Raw genomic sequence first — 18159 nt, forward strand, 5'->3', positions numbered from 1 at the left:
GTGATGACCTTCACACAGGCTTTGATGAGTCAGAGTTTTATTGCACTGTTCTAGAGGACTCACATGCAGTCGCTATGTTTTAAATACAAAATAGGCTTCTAAATTATCTGGGCACATTGTATGGCTCCAAAAATTCCAATGTATGATTTAATGATTTTCCTCCTTGGCTTTTCATATAACAAATGAAAATAAGCCAATTTATAGTTAAACACATACTTCTGAAGGATAACCAATCCAATGGTTCATGCAATTAAAGGAACACATGTAACGAACATCTGGGATGTGACGGGCGAAGTATAAGAATAAAAAAAAAAACAATTTTAAACCAAAATTTTAAGATAATAAACAATGCAGTTATATCATTGTCACTGGCTGGTGCTCATTACTATCTGTCAGTGGATGTCACTGTGGCTGCTTATCTCTGTCCTCTGTCATTACAGTAATTTATGAAACATTTGTGACCCTCATGTGCTGATCTCTAATCAGCTGCTTTGTGACATTCCACAGCAGCAGACGTGCTCAGAAACACAGGTCAGTGTGTCCCCTCTTATTCCAAATAGCATGACAACGCTGATGATGAAGAACATAGTCCCTGATGATGGTGGTGATGTTTGTTTTTTACTACTGATGACATGATGATAAAAAAAAAGTCTTTGTTCTTATCGGGCCGACATGTTGACGAGGGTAATGGGGCTCGACCTTGTTTTGATTTCTCTTGCTATTTGACACCAGGTGCAGGGCCCGCAGAAGAAGGCGTACACGCAGTCTTTGCAGACTGTGCCCTGTGGGGAAGGAGACACAGTTAGAGGCGGCCGGAGTGATGAAACATGCACAAGTACAACAGTCATGGGATAAGACTAATGCATCCAATACTAGATTTATTTGCGTAGGCTTACAGCTACAAAGCACAGGTGATTTTTTTTTTGCTCAAAGTCTCCCTACACATATGGGCTGGAACAAAGGGACAGGGTGTAATGTGACCGTCTTCAATGACCAATCCTTCATGAATTCCCGGATGTTGTCGAGGAACGTAAATAGAGATTGTGACGAAGAGCTAAACAGGTTTAAGAGTCATCAGAGATCAGATAAGCAGTGAAGGCAACAGTGACTTTTATGCTGGTTAATACTATGCTCGTAAATATTGATGCAGTTGAGGAGCATGTTATGTAACGTATGACATACGTATGTAAGAGGATGTATTATTATCATATATATATCCCCTGGATACATGAAAATATAAGTTTATAATATATATGAAATACCGATAAAATATCTATATGATGAATATTTCATGTTGCAACCATATGTTAATGATATATATTTAACTTATATATGCAAGTTCATTAAAACATACACACAATACAATTTGTCATTAATTTTGATACACACATAAACATACATATTTGTATGGGCTAGACATATGTAAATATATGAAATTGTTCCAATTTCTAATACAACACATATATGTTGATGTACTTATATTTCATATACGTAAATTCAATGTGTACATATATTACATTTGCATATGGGATTTATACCCAAAAAAAGAATAATGAATGGGGGTTTAGGATAGTGTAGCATAGTGTCTGTACCTCAATGCCATATCTCTGGCGCACTGACACCCTGAGGGCTGTGGTCATAGGTGGGATGAGTCCAAAGGCGTCCAGCAGAGGTAAACACAGACACTCCCCGGCCTCGTGTGCGGTCTTACAGGTGAAGCAGGGAAGGCACCAAAAGGCCAGGCAGCCTGCACAAAGGGCAGGCAAGCAGGTCACATTAGGGGTAGTAATCTGCTCATGTGGGAGATTTCATGGACACTTGAGGTCGTGTCCAAATATCCCCTTTTTGAAATCTAAAGCACAATACTTTGCTACATCCGCTGACATCCAATCTGCCAATCTGTCGGCATTCCTCCACCTAGATCAGTCTGAATGATCAGCATGTTTTTCAATGTTCATGCGTGTGACACAGATTCAGACGGCGAGTGCTTGTCTCAACACGAGGACTACTACTGCTATCTCTCCTTTTACCCCAATCTAAAAATGTGTATATAAAACATGTGCACTCACACTGGGGCAGGTCTTGGAAGCAGTCACAGATGCCAGACGTCCATTGGTTGGATACAGTGGTCATGATGTAGGGCCGGGGTTGGGTCACGACCATATTTTTAGACATGGCTACAGCTTCTAAAGAAAACATTCAGTCGTGATTCCGACAGTGGCTTTTCTTGCCAAACAGTGAATGTCAGAATAAACTTGACAAAGCTTTATAGTATTAATGGCCTGTTCAGTTGGATACTCATTGTCTGGTGAATCTAGTGTCGTGATTTATGCCAAATAAGTACATGCTGTAGATTTTCCTCCTTTTGTGGTTTGCGCAATTTTTTTTTTCAATTTCTTTCAAACTGACTGGGTTATTTCAAATGTGCACCGTCACTATGAGTCAAAGAAGAAGGGTTTCTTTCTTAGTTCCTCAAAAGCAGACACTGTTTCCTTCTGACAGCAGAGACATTTCATTTGAAGCAGACAGTCACTCTGGCGTGCTGGTGTGGCCTCTCCCCACCTTTACATGAATATAATAATAATTATCATGAGTATAATTATCCTATATTATTATTCTATTGTATTACTGATTTTTTTTATTTGATTATTATTATTATAAAGACGTTCATCATATATTTGCTATGACATTATTATTATTATTATTATTAATAATAATAATAATCCAATCTTCCCCTGTAACTGTCCTATTTTATGTCAACCGTCCTTCTATTATGTTTTATGATTTCCAAGTCACCATGTGTCTTCCATGTCATTTTCTGTTTGTCATGTTATTATAAAAAAATTTAAAAAGAAGCAGAAAGTCCGTTCTTTGTCCATTATAGCATCTAGGTGTGATTCTGGTCAATATGTCATTATTTTTCACACATACTGACTGAATATACCACAGTGAACAAAGCAGACGTCATTGTAACGAATGCTTAATGATGTTGAAGTTTTTACATTTGCAGTGTAATGAAATGTGCAGTAAGAATAGATATGGTGGATTTACATGCATAGATTTAGCGCAGTTATTCACCACACTGTGTTTGTTCAGTGAGAATCAAACCCTTTGTAATAAATTCATGTCTTTTTTCTCAGTACTTTAGAAAAGCTCCTCACTTTGAGAATTTGTATGAGTGTTTTCTGTGTGATTTCTCTGGAATACAAAATAGAGGCTGAACATGAGATTAGATGTCAAAAAATTCACATCTTTAAGAGTGACGCACATTGAGAATTATCTACTAAACCGTCCTACATCTTGAGAACTGACTTTTTCTAAGAAGCAGAAACTTAATTTTCACAAGAAGTACAGACTTGGTGGCGGATGGAATGGTCTTAAAGAGTTCATCTACTTCTGTATACTGAAGAGTTTCATAAATTCACGAGTTGCAGAATTTCCCTCACAGTTACAGCATCATGTATCTTTTCACTTCAAGTTACAACACAAAAGTCACACGAAAGCCCATGATCATGTGAGACTCCAGATGAGCCCATAGCCATTTCTTAAGCCATGTCCATTGCCAAAAATTGAAAACATACATGTAACCTGGAAATGTTTAGGCCTGCAGGATCCCAGTATTCCTGTCATGGCTCTAATTCTTCCTCACTAAGTGGATGGTCTTACCTTGCTTTCCTGAGGGAGCAGAGTTTGGTCAAATCTGAAACTTGGCTGACTGAAGACTCTGTAAGACAGTGTGGCATCTTATAGGAGCGGTGAACATGACATGGGATGCCTGTCACTGACTGGTCTGTCCAGTCTGCCATGTGTCAACACCTCTGACAGTCAGACATCAGAGTATCTGACCGTCTCACATCCTTTTAAATCTCAGACGTCATCATGCAAGAAAAATGACCTCATATTTAAAGTGTGCGAGTCGGTTCTTAGACATAGGTATGTGATAAGAACAAAAGGGAATGTCCTGCAGTGTTCATCCCCTCAGTGACGCGTGGCTCTGTGCCTTTTGTTTGAACGGTTCAAAGGTCCTCGTCACATTCGCTGAGAAGTTGTTGATCCTGCCGTTTCCTTGGATTCACATCTCCCTATTGTTTTCGCAACATGGATGTTTTATTAGAGTTCATTCAAACAATTCAACACAAAATATTTGGATTTTCTATCTGAACCACGAGACCAGAGCAGCTGGAAGGACTGGGATGGGAAATGGAGTAAAAGCACAAGTTAAACCGGAACATTTCTGAATAATCATAGGGTTTTCAAGATTTGCAGAAGTTGTTCCAAATGTTAACAAGTTGGACTGTTAACAAAAGTAGCATATGATGTCACTGATTTGTAGCAAATGTCTTCATTGTTCAATGCCAAATGTACATAACCGATTGTTTAGTTACTTTAGATACAGTATGTTTGATCGATTCATTCTCAATCTGGTGTTGGACTAGGACCACTTGAAGTGATCAAGTGGTCCCAGGATAAATCTGAGGGGATGTAAGATGATTAAGTTAGTTATTTAAAGGCCCTATATTTTACAGTTTTCTGGTGTTTTATTTGAAGTGTTGATTCATAAGAAGATATTTGTGGTTTTAAGAACCAAAAACCATCTCAATATAGATTTATATCTCCTCTCTCAGGATTGTCTCTGGAGCTCTAGGAACAACAGAAGAGAGGAGGCTCTGAGCTCTGCTCCCCTGATTGGTTGAGTGTTTTGTGAGTGGTTGAATAAAAATATAGCAGAGTTCAGGTAAACACTCAGAGAAACCAAATCCTGCAAGGTTGGATGGTGGGTCCAGGTGGGCGGGGCTTGGGGCATGGCAGAGAGCGCTGCATGCTTTGTTGTGACATCACAAAGTTACAGAAGTCCTTACGGCTGGTTTTAAGGCTCAGTGTCTGAATACAGGCTGTGTGCATTTCTCTGTGGACTGAGCGCTTTGATACTTTTACAGTATTAATATAGAACCTAGACCTGCTGTATAATCAAAGAAGACACAGACATCTCACTTTATAATATGGGACCTTTAAGTTACTCTTAGAAGAGATATCCTTTGTGGAGCTGATAACAGCTCATAGACACTTGAAATGTGACAAGGGGAAACTGATTTTTGGAAGTGTAAAATCTTAATCTGAAAGGTAACTAGTAACTATGGCTGTCAAAGAAATTTAATGGAGTAAAAAGCACAATATATCACTCTCAATGCAGTTCATTAGAAGTATATAGTAGCATAGAGTTGAGATACACAAACCTCCAAACTGAACTTAAGTACAGTACAGGAGTAAATGGACTTAGTTACTTTCCACCACTGAAAGAATAAATGATTGGTAACCCAAGATAACATGCAAAACACCCCCTGCTCTAATAGACATTGTGTCCCTGCTGAATACTCTGAGGTAACAGGGAGCGGCTGCCGACCAGGGGAAGTGTGATTAAATCAGCTCCCATGCTCTGGAGGACTGGTGGTGGCGGCCGAGGCCAGAAGAAAAGAAAAAAAGTGCTGGATGTGTCTAGACCAAGTGCGCCCCCTGCAGGGAGGTCAGAGCGGTGTATCTGGCTGCCGACGAGGAGGAGGAGGCGGCGTGGGATGCTGCTCTTCTCTTCAGCTCTCTGGAGATCTGGAGCCAAGATAGCGGATAGCAGCAGCATCCGTACAGGCAGTCGCTCCACACGCTCCCCTGTAACACAGAGAGAGAGAGAGAGAGAGAGAGAGAGAGAGAGGTCTGAACACAGGTGGGAGGCTCGAATACAAGATGAACATTTGCATTTAGGTACAAAGGATTTTTTGCTGATACATACAATGCAGAAGTTCTGTCTTTTATTTGCCTTTATGAGCTTATACTCACATCCTTTGTAATCAACAGTATTAGTTGAAGTAATTTGGACTAATTACACAAAAATGTTTGAAATTTTCACAGTTTTACCACATTCCTACCATGATAAATGTAAGCTTGTGCTACAGAGGACCAAATTAAGTAAACACGCCAGTAACCAAAGTGCAAAAACTAATGATGTATAGCAGTTTATGGCTCCTTGAAGTTATAGCTGGCAGTGTATTTGTCAGTGTATCAGTAATAATCGTGCTCTATCCTCCCTCTGAGGACACCGAGTTACTTGCGGCCAAGTCTCTGCTCTTAGCAACAGCAACCACGACGAGGAGCATGTCAGTAATGTCAAGATGGAAATGTTGGTGGGTGAGAATTGATAAATCAATAAAGTCTGAGAGACGCAGTAAGAAGGCAGGTGCTGGCAGTTGGATGTGCAGCCTGTGCATGTGATATTCCCACCGTGATACTGAGTCAGCACCAATTATACTTACATAATATCAAATTCTCAAAAGAAAACCAGCTTTCATTTTTGCTTGATCATAATGCAGTTAGGGGCTGGCGAAGTAGAGCAGTAGAGCGGGAATCAGAGGGTCAGTGGTTCAATTCCTGGCATCTCAAGTGCGCATGTTGAAGTGTCCTTGGGCAAGATACTGAACCCTGAATGTATCTCCTATGTATAATCGGTGTGAGACTGTGTGTGAACGGGTGAATATGGCTCATAATGAAAAGTGCTTTGACTAAGACTAGATAAGCACTATATAAGTGCCATTTGTAACTTTTACCAAAAGGATGTCATGAAACATCTTGAATACAACCGTTCTGTGAATTTTAATTTGGCATAAACAACTACAATAATTCTCAACCCACAAACGTATTTGCAGGTCTTTGGATTTCAATGCAACTTTTTGATTCTGATTCAACTGTAGAGCAAAAACACCAAACACACTTGTTTTTGTTGAGCGGCAGATCTGCTCAGTACCACACTCTCTCTACTGCGCTGCCTCCCCTGTGAATTCAGTGTGGGAGGGTGACATTAACTAAAATTATCAGTCTTGGGATCTGAATGCAACATGCAACATTTGTGACTTGAATTTTGCATGTACTATAAACATAAACAAAGAAAATATAGCAGTTCAAATCCTCATTTGCATATGTTGGAATGATTTATTGGTCCATTGGTCGTGTCTTTTGAATTATGTAAGACAAAACTGTCACTAGCCATGCTAACAGCTCTCTGAGGTTGTATTTACACCACGTTTGTGTGAAATCGTAATTACAAGCAGCTGAGTGGGAAAACACATGTCACATCAGCGTCTGACTTGTAATTCTGAGTCAGATTTTATCAGGAGATATGTCAACAAACTGTTGGCAGAATGGCTCCAAATGCAGTTCTATCAAAAATAAATCCCATATTAACATTAGCTCAATTGATTCAGCTCAATTCATAGAAGCTAACCACTGTTTGTTTCTGGTTTTACGTGGTGATAAACAAACAAATAACACAACAAATGTAGCTAATTTAGGCTATTTATATGGTGTTACTACAAGGTTAGCACTAGAGCTAACATTGCATGAACACTCCCAAGTCAGAGCAAAGGGTGTTTTTCTGGTTCTATTCTGCTGACATATAAAATATGTTGGCATATAATAGGAGCTAAATGCTAATATCAGGAAGCTAACATACTCGGAAGGACAATGCTTAGATGCTGGTATTTAATGTTTACTATGTTCACCATCTTAGTTTAGCATCTTAGCATTTGCTATAATCACAAAGTACAGCATAGGCTAATGGAAATGTTGTTAGTTTTACTAATATGTTGTCATAAGCCAAACCAAATTCAAACCACTCTGCTAGCATTGTTAAAAATGAACTCTAAGGACAATATTAGTTTCAGGAAATAAAGACAAGAAAATGTAATAATTTGCAGAGAAATATGATCGAGCACTAGTTTATATCAAAATGGCTGCAGTAACGTGTCTGACTACAGTTTTATTCTCATGATAAACACTGTTTTTTCGTCTCCGTCCACCCGTGAGAGAATTGTTGCCTTGCTTTTCAAACAACCTACATGCTGGAACATGTTTTCATAAGAACTTCTGTGCACCTTCCCTAGCTCATGCTCTGCAGTATTGACAGCGATCCACGGCCCACTCCACCTCCGGGGAAGCCAACATTACCAACCACCTCCTTCTCTCCGATGGCAGCGCTCCAGTTCCTGCCTGCCTGGCCTCCAACCACTCCCACCTCCTGCCTTATCTCTCCCTCTCTTCACTGTCCCAGAATCGGCTTATCCAACATCTAAACTCGCACCTTGGCCATGGAATGTGCCACTTGCTTTTGGGTTTTTAATGTGAACTGATCAGTGACGGAGACCTGATGTCTGCTGAGATCTGTGGTCGCACGTGTCGCAGGTGTATGAGTGCTCAGTGTGGACAAACAGCACAGCAGTGAAGGGGTGGATGGGAGGCCTGAGCAGCTTGCTGTATCTTAAAAGCTATAACAGTTTGTTGTTTATTCATTAAGTTATTTATAGGTCTAGGGCAGATTTATTCATTTAATAAACATATCCTGATTTCACTGCAACCTCAGTATACTATGGTTTATCTGATGTCACAGCATTAACACAAAACTCTTTGCAATGCTGAAGTAATAAACAGTGTCATTACTGCTGGCATCTACCAATGCTACATCTATTTCCCCACTGTGCCGTTATTAAGTTTCATCACTGAAAAGTCTCCATCTCCTTAGCAGCAGTCATAATTATTCAAGGCTCCAGCTGCTCTGTGTAATTGAGCTGGGGACTCGGTGTCGTACCAGCAAAGCAATCAGATGCATTGTTCGAGCTGGTGTTTATCACAGCATCTCGGCTACAGGGGCCACTCTACTTGACTTGAAAGAATTTAAAATGACAAGTTTAACTCTCACATTCCCACCCCAAAGAGGAAAAGGTCTCAGAAAAACGCTAGTGTATTCAAGGTCGCTTTGTTTCTTCATTGCAGAAGAGTGATCAAAGCTACATCAGCTAAGCTGTCAAGGCTGTTAAACCAACTACTGTAACGGCCGTGTAGTGAAATGATATTAACACCACGGGCATTGCTTGAGCACAGTGACTGTCTAAGTGTAAACAGCTTTAATCTTTCCCATCCGAATGAATGTATTGTAAAGCTAAAGTAAAACAATGGAAGTCCAAAAAATCCCAAATCCCTTTGTAAGGACAGATTGTCCTGCCAATGTAGTGTTTTATATTAAAGGATCTCTGCACCTTAATTACACAAAATGTACAGATGCATGACATATTAAAGGAAAAGTCTGAATAAATGACTGGAGAAACCTGATGCTAACTAGAAGCTCATATAGAAGGCTGATGATTAAAGTGATGGCTTTTACATTTACCAGATCTCAAACCAATTGAACAACGTTTTGGAGAAACATGTTAAGCTAAAGAAGAAACTTTAAAATCTTTTGGACGTTGTGTGTCACGGCATGTTTTAATCACATTTTCCATATGGTTTAAACATACAACCCTATATAATCACACTAAACAGATTGACTGGTTATAATGTTTATGCTCAAATAAACCTTAAAACCTGTTTAACTAGCTGTGACAGCTCTTTCAAAAGTTTATTTTTTACTGCAGCCATGTGGATGATCAGATTACGGAAGTGTTCAAACTGCAATACATCTTACCAAAACTTGTGATATGACAGAAATCCATTCAGGCAATTAATCAGGTGTTGAAATCCCCTTCAAACCCATTCAAAGTGCATGTCTAACATTAGTCCAGGGAAACCAGTGCAGGGTTAAAATGAGGCCTAATTCTTTTAAGGCCTTTGCACAGCTTTAAACTGCACTTACCGCCACAATTACTAAAGCATCAGATGAGGGAATATCTTTTGGAAAAATGTGGTTTATCCCACCATGGCAAATCTGGGACAGGGAATATTGAAACTGCTCTGGAGGCTCATGATGGAACAAAAACTTTATAATCAAGACATTCTATAAGTTTCTTAATGTGTTTTCCCACTCACCCAGTATTGTATCAAACCATGCAGATGCACCTTTATTTGTTGAAGTTTTGTCTCGCCTCCCAGACTTCTGCCGCCAATCCAAAACAGTGGAGGTAAATGGAATTTTAAGTGTGTTCATTGCAAAATGGCATTTGAAAATCTCAGTGTCCCACAGTCTGGTTGAGAGGTATTTTTTTTGCATTTTTATCTTGTGTTATTTTTTTGCTTTGTATTACCTGTATTCCATATCGTTCTCTGACAGAAGCCCTCATGGCGAGAGAGGCAGGCGGTACACAGCCCATACAGTCCAGCAGAGGAAGGCAGGGACACGCACCCACTGCACTGGTCACCTTGCAAGTAAACACTGGGAGGCAGCACAGGGCAAAGCAGCCTGAACACACACTCACACACACACACACACACACACACACACACATATACAGTAGGTAAACTCACAGTACACTAAAATAATTCTTTATCATAAACAACAGTACAAAGTGCATTTTTTTCACTGTTATTCAGCATTAACAGTCAGATAGACAGTATATCCACTAAACGCTTGTGTCACTCTGTATACTTACAGTCCCCTATGTCTTTATGGCACTCACACAGGCCAGTGCTCCACTGACCCGCTTCATGAACCCTGCTCCCCGGCTGGACCTGGACCACCCTTCGAGACATAGTTCAACTGTCCATCCATGACCATAAAATAGAGGCAGGGGTCACAATTACCTCAAAATTATACTTAAGGACAGTAATTGATTCAGATTCAGACAACTTTATTTATCCCAAGAGGGGAAATACATTTGCAGTTTACCCAGTTCATACACACAGCTTCAAAACTCACAGGCAAAGCTGTTATATGTCAGAGATGATCAGCATACATGGGCCAATACAAGGAACAAGCCGCAATAAGTAAAACAAATAAGAAAAATAGATAGAAATAACACATTATGTTATAGTTTCTATAGCAATTAAAGATATGAATACATATTAATTACATTGAGTAAATGTACTTTTAGTTTTAGTCACAATGCACCACTGAGGTTGGCTGATGTTTCTGGTTATTAGTTGGTTATTGCTTAGGTCAATAACTCGTGATTTTATTTAAAAAAAAAATTTTTTTTTAAGTAAAGTAGCCGAGAATTCATGACGTAATTATGTTTCCTCCAAAATATATATGGCAAAACAAATTACAAGTAAAGCTGTAAGATCTGTAGGAGATTAAATGGATATCTGATGTAGTTGCATCCAAAGGAAACTCTGCTGGAAACGTTGTTGCTGCTGTAATCTATCTAGTTCAACTGCTCTACACGGGGCATTTAACTTTTGCATCCGTGACCTATAATTCTTTGCCATAACTGAAGCCAACATCCACAGGAAACCACTATCTCGGTCAAAAGATAAGAACAACAATCCAGTGAGGAGCTCACTGAGAGCAAACTTCCACGCCCCTCTCGCTCAGGAAGGATTAAACACCGCTGTCTCCTGACCTGAGTTATTCTTTAGCTCTGCTCCTCCGCCACAAGCCAAACTCAGAGGAGAGAAAGATTTCCTTTGTACTGTGAATGGCTCAGAGACAGACTGCTGGACTCTCAAGAATGATTTACCTCCAACATCTCTAGTGAAGTCTGACTGAAAATATGTAACCAGGCTTGTATTGATAAAGAATAGCTGACTTACCTGTTTAAGAGTTTAGTTATCAAAATCCTCGGAAAAGCAAGTCCAACTGTTGGCTGCTATGTTTGGCCTTTTCTGTCTTCTCACTCTCTGACTTTCACGTGTGTGTGTGTGTGTGTGTGTGCGTGTGCGTGTGCGTGTGCGTGTGCGTGTGCGTGTGTGTGTGTGTGTGTGTGTGTGTGTGTGTGTGTGCGTGTGCTTGTTGCTTGACTGCAGTGTTTTGGTGTAAATATGAAACCTTGAGATAAGATTGGTAAACAAGGCGCTCTGTTCCCATGAGTGCTGACCCACAGTATTCTGAGTCCTCAGAGACATATTAGCTGATGTTTAAAAGGATGTCAGTATTTGCTGACCTACAGAGGTAATTCCTCTCTATCAGTAAATGCCCCCTGTGGAAAAAGAAGCGTTTTTGGTTTGACAGTTGCACCATTGGACATTACTAATCTGTAACAGTTGCGTAAGAGCCATGAGAAACCACAGAATGTCATCACACAAATCACCACTGAATGTCATCGTTTTTTTTTTGTGAGCTATTTTGATGTTTATCAGACGTTCTCTTTTTTAGGATTCTGCTCAAAGATCTGGTAAAAACACATAATCTTCTATAATATATCATTATTGAACCATTTGAAGGGTTTCCAGAAATCCTTATCACTGAAGCAGTGCATAAAATAAATAAGAAAAATGCCTCTTCTGTGATATCTGATTTTTCAATGTCCTGATAGGAGTGAGTAAAATAGAGGCTGGGAAAAACCTGTCCTATCAAGCGAAGCCTGTCTCGTCTTCCATGGGGGCTAGAGCTGACACATAGGATCATACAGCAGATTAACAAAGGAGACAGTCTTTGTGACTACAAGGCAGAGAGGTATCAGGACCTGATTATTTACAGTGTAAACCAACAAGCAGTATGTTTACATGCACAATAATATTCCACTATTACTCCGAATATTGTAATGTTTGGATAAACCGAATTAGATCTCATTCCAAATTTTAGATATGCCGCTATTATTCTACTTTTAGGAGATTTCTTTGGACATGTAGACAGCGCTTTCAGAATATGTGTCTCAACTGGGGTTTTTACAGCGGTTTGGTAACACAGCACGGCTGCATGCATGGAATATTCTTTTTCATTCATGTAAACAGATTAGTAAAAATTGTCTACACTAGGTTTCTTGAAAACAAAGAGAAAAAGGTATTGGTTTATGTAATACATGCGAGACTGATGAATATTTCAGAAAGACTTCACAACTAATGTAATTTATTTCACAATCATTACAGTAAATGTAGCTTTAAGGCAATAGTTAAGCATTTTGGGAAAAAATCACTTTTTTGCTTAGTCAGATAAACAAATTGATATATAGTAGAATTGTCACTGGAACTAGCAGCTTAAAGCTAGCTAGCTGAAAGACTTGGTGCAGGGAAACAGCTAGCTTAAAGGTTGCATGTTGTATAAAGGTAGATGTCCATGTGTTGTTTGATTATAAAGCAGGTCTAGGTTCTATATTAATACTGTGAAAGTATCAAAGCGATCAGTCCACAGAGAAATGCACACAGCCTGTATTCAGAAACTGAGCCTTAAAACGAACCGTTAGGACTTCTGTAACTTCGTGATGTCACAAATAAAGCGGTCACTGCTCTCAGCCATGCCCAAGACCTGCCCACCAGGACCCCACCCACCATGGATCCAACATTGCAGGATTTGGTTTCTCTGAGTGTTTACCTGAAATCTGCTTTACTTTTATTCGATCACTCAGAAAAAGCCAATCAGAAGAGGGGCTCAGAGCCTCCTTTGCTCTGATTGGCTCACCGACCTTTTGTTACTAGAACTCCAGGGAGAAGCCTGAGAGAGGAGATGTAAAACTACATTGAGATGGTCTTTGCTTCTTAAAAATATACATATATCTTCTTATGGATCAGCACTTCAAATAAAAGAATACATTTTACAACAAAAGTGTAAAATATGGGACCTTTAAGATGAAGACACATGACAAATAACCCCCCAATAAAACAAAATGTTGTTACCTTTGGACGGAGGCAGAAAGCAAACAAAGAGGAAAACAATCTCTGTTGTCAAAAATATGTCTTTATTTAAAATGTACAAAAGATCACAGATATCTATAGTATATTACAAGGATAATGTGATGTTACCTCATGTTGTGAGTGTTAGGTGACATAGTGATTTGATGTGTTGTTTTTCATGTGATGTGATGATTAACATCATGTGAGAATATGATAATAGATATTTCCTCCTGGTGAACGATTCCACTCATTCACACCAGGGAGATTGGAAAACCAGGACGCCACGATGTGCAGGCTGCCTGTAACTCTGGAAACGCTAAAAATTAAGAGAGGAAACAAAAAGAAAAAGAACGGCAACATTACACATTAAACATCTTTACTGAATATTCACACAGACCCACGCACAATTACATTTCACTTACTGTGTTGGTTTGTTTTGCTGCAGAGGCATTTGATCAGATCTTCATGGTTTGTGGGTAATCGCAGGGAGCGACACTTTATCTTGCCATTGGGAGAAACTGCAATGAGAACAGAGGTGGTTGCTAAAATTCACACCACACAAACTTGTTTGTCTGCGACAACATAGTGTTGTGTACAATGGCAGGAAACTCGGGAGAAAAGGCCTCACATTTATAACCAGTGCTTTTCAAAATAGGAAATCCCACCACGGTATAATGACAGCCCTGATTATTACCTCCGCCGAGGAGGTTATTTCACCTGTGTCTGTTTGATTGTCAGCAGGATTACGCAAAAAAGTACTGAACGGATTTGCACTGTACTTGGTGGATGGATGGTGTACGAACCAACGAAGAACCCATTCAATTTGGGGGCAGATCTGATTCCTTAACATTGTACAATTCATTCAACATTTCTGTCTATTTCTCAGGGAATAATACATGAAACTCGATGTAAAAAAAAAGAGCTTGAGCTTGTACAGTTTGGTGCAGATCCAGATAATAATCTGGATCTGGTGGGAGAAAATGTTTGGCTTTGCATTGCATTGCAAGTTTTTAACCAAAAAGTACGACCAACAGAGACTCACCTCTGCACCTGCACTTGAGGATGTGCTTTTTGCTCAGACGAAATCCCACAGATACAGCTATACACAGTGGAAAAAGACAAATTGCAAGAAGTCATTTATGTGGAACAATAATACATTACCCATCAACCACTTGGAACCTTCCGGTCAAATACAAATTCACTTATTGACAGAGTGGTACGTCCCGGTGTGTATTTCACAAGCAGAGTCAGTTATTTGATTTGAAGCTGGTGAGTAAAACGACACAGGAAAATATGAAAGTGCAAATTCTCCTCGTTTTTACCTGTGCTCTCGTAGAAGCTGTCGACCAGAATGATGAGCAGGAGAGTAACACCTACGATCTTGGACATGATGGCAGCAGCTAATGTGTTCGCTTCATTCACAAGAAAGTGTTGAAATAATTCTACAGGAGAAGAGAAACCCAGACAGTTATATATCAGTCCAGACGGTCCACATCCACGTGGGCCTGCACAGTTTGATATACGGGCAGATAAGTCTCAGCAAGTCTGATGGGGGGGGGATTTTTTTCTCTGTTAATCTCCACACTGTGCATGGATTCATTCATAAAATGCGATGGGACATGCAGATAGCACTTACACACACACACACACACACACACACACACACACACACACACACAGACACACACACACACACACTAGCACACACACAGACACAGGAATATAAATGATAAAAAACACTGAACATTCAAGTAAGTGACAACCAGTATATTCTGCGAATGTAAGAGATATGATCCCTATTCTCTTTGGTTGAGCGTACTGTCACGGCTCTATCAGATGGGCTCCAGTTATCCTTGCTTTGAAGGAGAACAGACGGGGTGACTACATGGAGATGCTCCTCACCCCAGAAAACACAGAAGCTGTGCCAGATCCTAGGCTGCACATATGGGCCCGTACCAAACAGGAGGTGTTGATATTTAGGCCTGGTCTCTTTGTTCTTTTTAGTCAAGTTTACACCGAGACTACTACCACTCGGAGTGGCAGACGTTGGACGTTTCAGCCGTCTATCTGCTCGCTAACTACCTCTGTTTACTCTCGTGATGTTAAGGGGGTAAAACTGAGTCCCGTCTGTATTAGATATGCATCATATTCGTCTGAATTTACTTCTACCAAATGAGTTAAATGTTCAAATGCCATCATTGTAGTAGATACAGGTGAACTTTTACATGTTTCAATTATTGACTGATAAATATAAAAAATAACTGAACTATATATTGAAAACATTAATACAAATGCACTTTACATGGTAATTTATTGATTCAAATCATTAAAATAATACATAACAGTATTTATGTATCCTAATAATTAACCCTTTAACATCTAGTTTTCCCCATTCATTCCTTTCCTTAATAAGTAAGTTTAAGATAGAAAAAAAACAGTTGTATTCCACATTGTCATCATATCATACATCAGCCTATTCTGTTTCAGCTTCTTCACTGAAGAACAGGATTTTATTATTTTGTGTATCAGCTTGTTCGAGCTCCCCATTCAAGTTGTATGATGTTCACAATGAGTGAAAGATTCAAACCCAAGACGCCAGGTTTTTTTTTTTTTTTTATTATGGAAGCTTCATTCCATCCAATTTAAATATTCTAGATATTGTTGTGCATCATTTTATGTACAAAACACACACACCTGCCCAAAATTTAACTGCATGGTATGAGTTTTTAAACACGGAAAAACTGGCAGAGTCCAGATGTAGAGCAATTTTGATAAAACATATAAGACACAAAAGACATTTCTGCAACATATTTACAGAGAAAAGTTTATGTCTAAACATTGGAAACCTGTTCTTCATACCTCAGCATGTGGCCTGGGATGAGTCTCAGTGAGTGGGCTATGCTGGGACATTGCAGACACTTGTTGAGGTTAGGACAAGGTTGAGTTCAGTCTAAGGAAAAGAGGAAACACAAATCACTGGGGAAACAATGGAGGATATCTATGAGATTAGTAAACAGATTTTTCTTTATTATATTAATTATGTTTATTTTTCATTGTCATGTAGGTGATAACGAGGGAGAGCTGACTTGAGTTGCTTTCGCTGACATGAAGCTTTACATGTGTTACGTATGGAGGAGGGAGGGGTAGGTGGATTTGGCGGGGGGGGTTATCTAGCAGCGCTCGTCATTGGCTGGCGCCTGAGTCACTCTCTCAGTACTGAAAGTGCGTAATTACGCACCGCGCCCTCTAAACTTTGGCACACCTCCACTGTATAACCCGAAGTGTCAGCACTGTCGCTTATATCAACCTCGCGGTGACGTGCACATGCCGATATGAGTCAAGACACAATGCGAGGAAATCCCCAAGGCCGAGAGAGCGACGAGAGGCCCCTTTAAATCGACGCTTCCTCCGTGTTGTGCCAGGAGAGAGAGAGAGAGAGAGAGAGAGATAGAGAGAGAGAGAGAGAGAGAGAGAGCTCTGATAAACAACAACACAGTTCTCAGAAGCCGATTTTACCGGATTCAGCTCTTAACTGCGGCCTCGCTGGAGGAGAAGTGAGGTAATATTAATGATATTTAACGGTGTTTTTTCCTAAAAGATGAAAGAGGAAACGATCAGTTAACGTTGGTTTTATAACCGGGCGGAAAAGCAGTTTATTATCGTGAGTAGATTGAACGGAAGACACGTTGTTGTGCTGTTCAGCTATTGTAATGACCAGGAAGGCATTTGCTACACCTGTTAGTAGAAATCCAGTGGAAAACACAGAAGACCACATCGTTTATTTCAGTATAAACAGCGGAGAAGTGTGTGTGCGCGCCTGCCAAACGCCGGCCGCTCTCTGACGCATGAGAGCTATTTCTGACAGACGTGTTTACTTTCATTCACAGGCTACGAGGACTTTCTCTCTGTTATAACCAACGTTTGGTCGTGCGTTGTCCATACATTCATTGCGGAAGTGAGGAGCTTTTCCACACGACGCAAAGCTTGGACTGTGCGGACATCTAGCGGCCGATCAGGAGAAGGCGCCCATTACCTAGAGATGTACGGAGCTTCAGGTATCCCCGAGCTCATCCCGCCCAGCGGGCCGCCGCGGCAGCCCGGCCCGGCAGGCCAGTACAACCCGGGACACCCCCAGGTCAACGGCCACGGCGAAGGGGCCAACCCTCAGAGACTCGGACAGAGGGCGCCCAAACTGGGGCAGATCGGTCGTACCAAGAAAGGTGAGTGATGCTTGTTTGTGTGACAGCAGCTTTTACTCCAGGGGTCCACAACTACATACTCACAACAATGACAATGACAACAATCAGCAGCTGCATCCAAACAGACACTAACAAGTTAGAATAAGGTAATATCCATACAGCAGGCTGCTTACAGTATTTACTATCTATATCAAAGTGAATGGTGTAATTATGGTATTTTGGATACATAGAGTTTGACCACAGCAAAGCTTTTAATAGCAGGTGGTCCCAGCCTGAGGAGAGAGGAGCAGCAGGGCTCCTGGACAGAGACAGAGGCTTCACAACAATAGAGAGAATACTATTCACCCATTTAAAGGAAGTGAGAGGAGAGAATCTGCTCATCATAATGTATGTTCATGTAGGGCTCCTTAAGACATGTGTTCGGGGGGGGGGGGGGGGCCGT

General features: G+C 40.3%; 2 protein-coding genes and 2 long non-coding RNA genes across 5 annotated transcripts in view; 1 reads left to right on the forward strand and 3 right to left on the reverse strand.

Moving 5' to 3' along the window:
- Nucleotides 1-20: 20 nt before the first annotated feature.
- LOC111646978 (cornifelin homolog A-like) lies at nucleotides 21-5033 on the reverse strand. 2 transcript variants are annotated; one of them, XM_023396586.2, is made up of 4 exons: nucleotides 3667-5033; nucleotides 2070-2183; nucleotides 1593-1747; nucleotides 21-782 (listed from the first exon to the last, which is right to left on the reverse strand). In XM_023396586.2, the coding sequence occupies exons 2-4, from the start codon at nucleotides 2173-2175 to the stop codon at nucleotides 660-662; spliced, it is 384 nt and encodes a 127-aa protein (XP_023252354.1). In that variant the 5' UTR covers nucleotides 2176-2183; nucleotides 3667-5033; the 3' UTR covers nucleotides 21-659. The 2 variants fall into 2 exon arrangements, with proteins under 2 accessions (XP_023252354.1, XP_023252353.1); XM_023396585.2 differs by having other exon boundaries at nucleotides 2070-2186.
- A 100-nt stretch (nucleotides 5034-5133) lies between these two features.
- LOC111646961 (placenta-specific gene 8 protein-like) lies at nucleotides 5134-10515 on the reverse strand. The gene is made up of 3 exons (XM_023396566.2): nucleotides 10401-10515; nucleotides 10056-10210; nucleotides 5134-5661 (listed from the first exon to the last, which is right to left on the reverse strand). Exons 1-3 carry the CDS (start codon nucleotides 10498-10500, stop codon nucleotides 5494-5496), a joined length of 423 nt encoding a protein of 140 aa, XP_023252334.1. The 5' UTR covers nucleotides 10501-10515; the 3' UTR covers nucleotides 5134-5493.
- Nucleotides 10516-13562: 3047 nt separating this feature from the next.
- On the reverse strand, nucleotides 13563-14978 carry LOC147817270 (uncharacterized). Its single transcript, XR_015436518.1, has 4 exons — nucleotides 14841-14978; nucleotides 14561-14617; nucleotides 13941-14036; nucleotides 13563-13834 (listed from the first exon to the last, which is right to left on the reverse strand). It is a non-coding gene; the product is annotated as an uncharacterized LOC147817270 (long non-coding RNA).
- A 1818-nt stretch (nucleotides 14979-16796) lies between these two features.
- The window catches only part of LOC147817271 (uncharacterized), a 3732-nt gene continuing 2369 nt past the window's right edge, over nucleotides 16797-18159 (forward strand). Inside the window, exons 1-2 of the long non-coding RNA XR_015436521.1 lie at nucleotides 16797-17077; nucleotides 17406-17738. This is a non-coding gene — a long non-coding RNA (uncharacterized LOC147817271). The remainder of the gene's footprint in view (nucleotides 17078-17405; nucleotides 17739-18159) is intronic.

The sequence above is a fragment of the Seriola lalandi genome, unplaced genomic scaffold (assembly GCF_002814215.2).
Source record: "Seriola lalandi dorsalis isolate HSWRI2012SDOR001 ecotype SW California unplaced genomic scaffold, Sedor1 jcf7180002054979, whole genome shotgun sequence".
NCBI lineage: Eukaryota > Metazoa > Chordata > Actinopteri > Carangiformes > Carangidae > Seriola > Seriola lalandi.

Excerpts from the sequence above, each read along its gene's own strand:
- LOC111646961 (XM_023396566.2), bottom strand. The coding sequence starts at position 10,500 with ATGTCTCGAAGGGTGGTCCAGGTCCAGCCGGGGAGCAGGGTTCATGAA. Across the intron at positions 10,211-10,400 it reads CCATAAAGACATAGGGGACT|GCTGCTTTGCCCTGTGCTGC; the intron begins GTAAGTATACAG and ends GTGTGTGTTCAG. Across the intron at positions 5,662-10,055 it reads GAGAACGATATGGAATACAG|GGGAGCGTGTGGAGCGACTG; the intron begins GTAATACAAAGC and ends TCTGTGTTACAG.
- LOC111646978 (XM_023396586.2), bottom strand. The coding sequence starts at position 2,175 with ATGTCTAAAAATATGGTCGTGACCCAACCCCGGCCCTACATCATGACC. Across the intron at positions 1,748-2,069 it reads CTTCCAAGACCTGCCCCAGT|GCTGCCTGGCCTTTTGGTGC; the intron begins GTGAGTGCACAT and ends CCCTTTGTGCAG. Across the intron at positions 783-1,592 it reads GCCAGAGATATGGCATTGAG|GGCACAGTCTGCAAAGACTG; the intron begins GTACAGACACTA and ends CCTTCCCCACAG.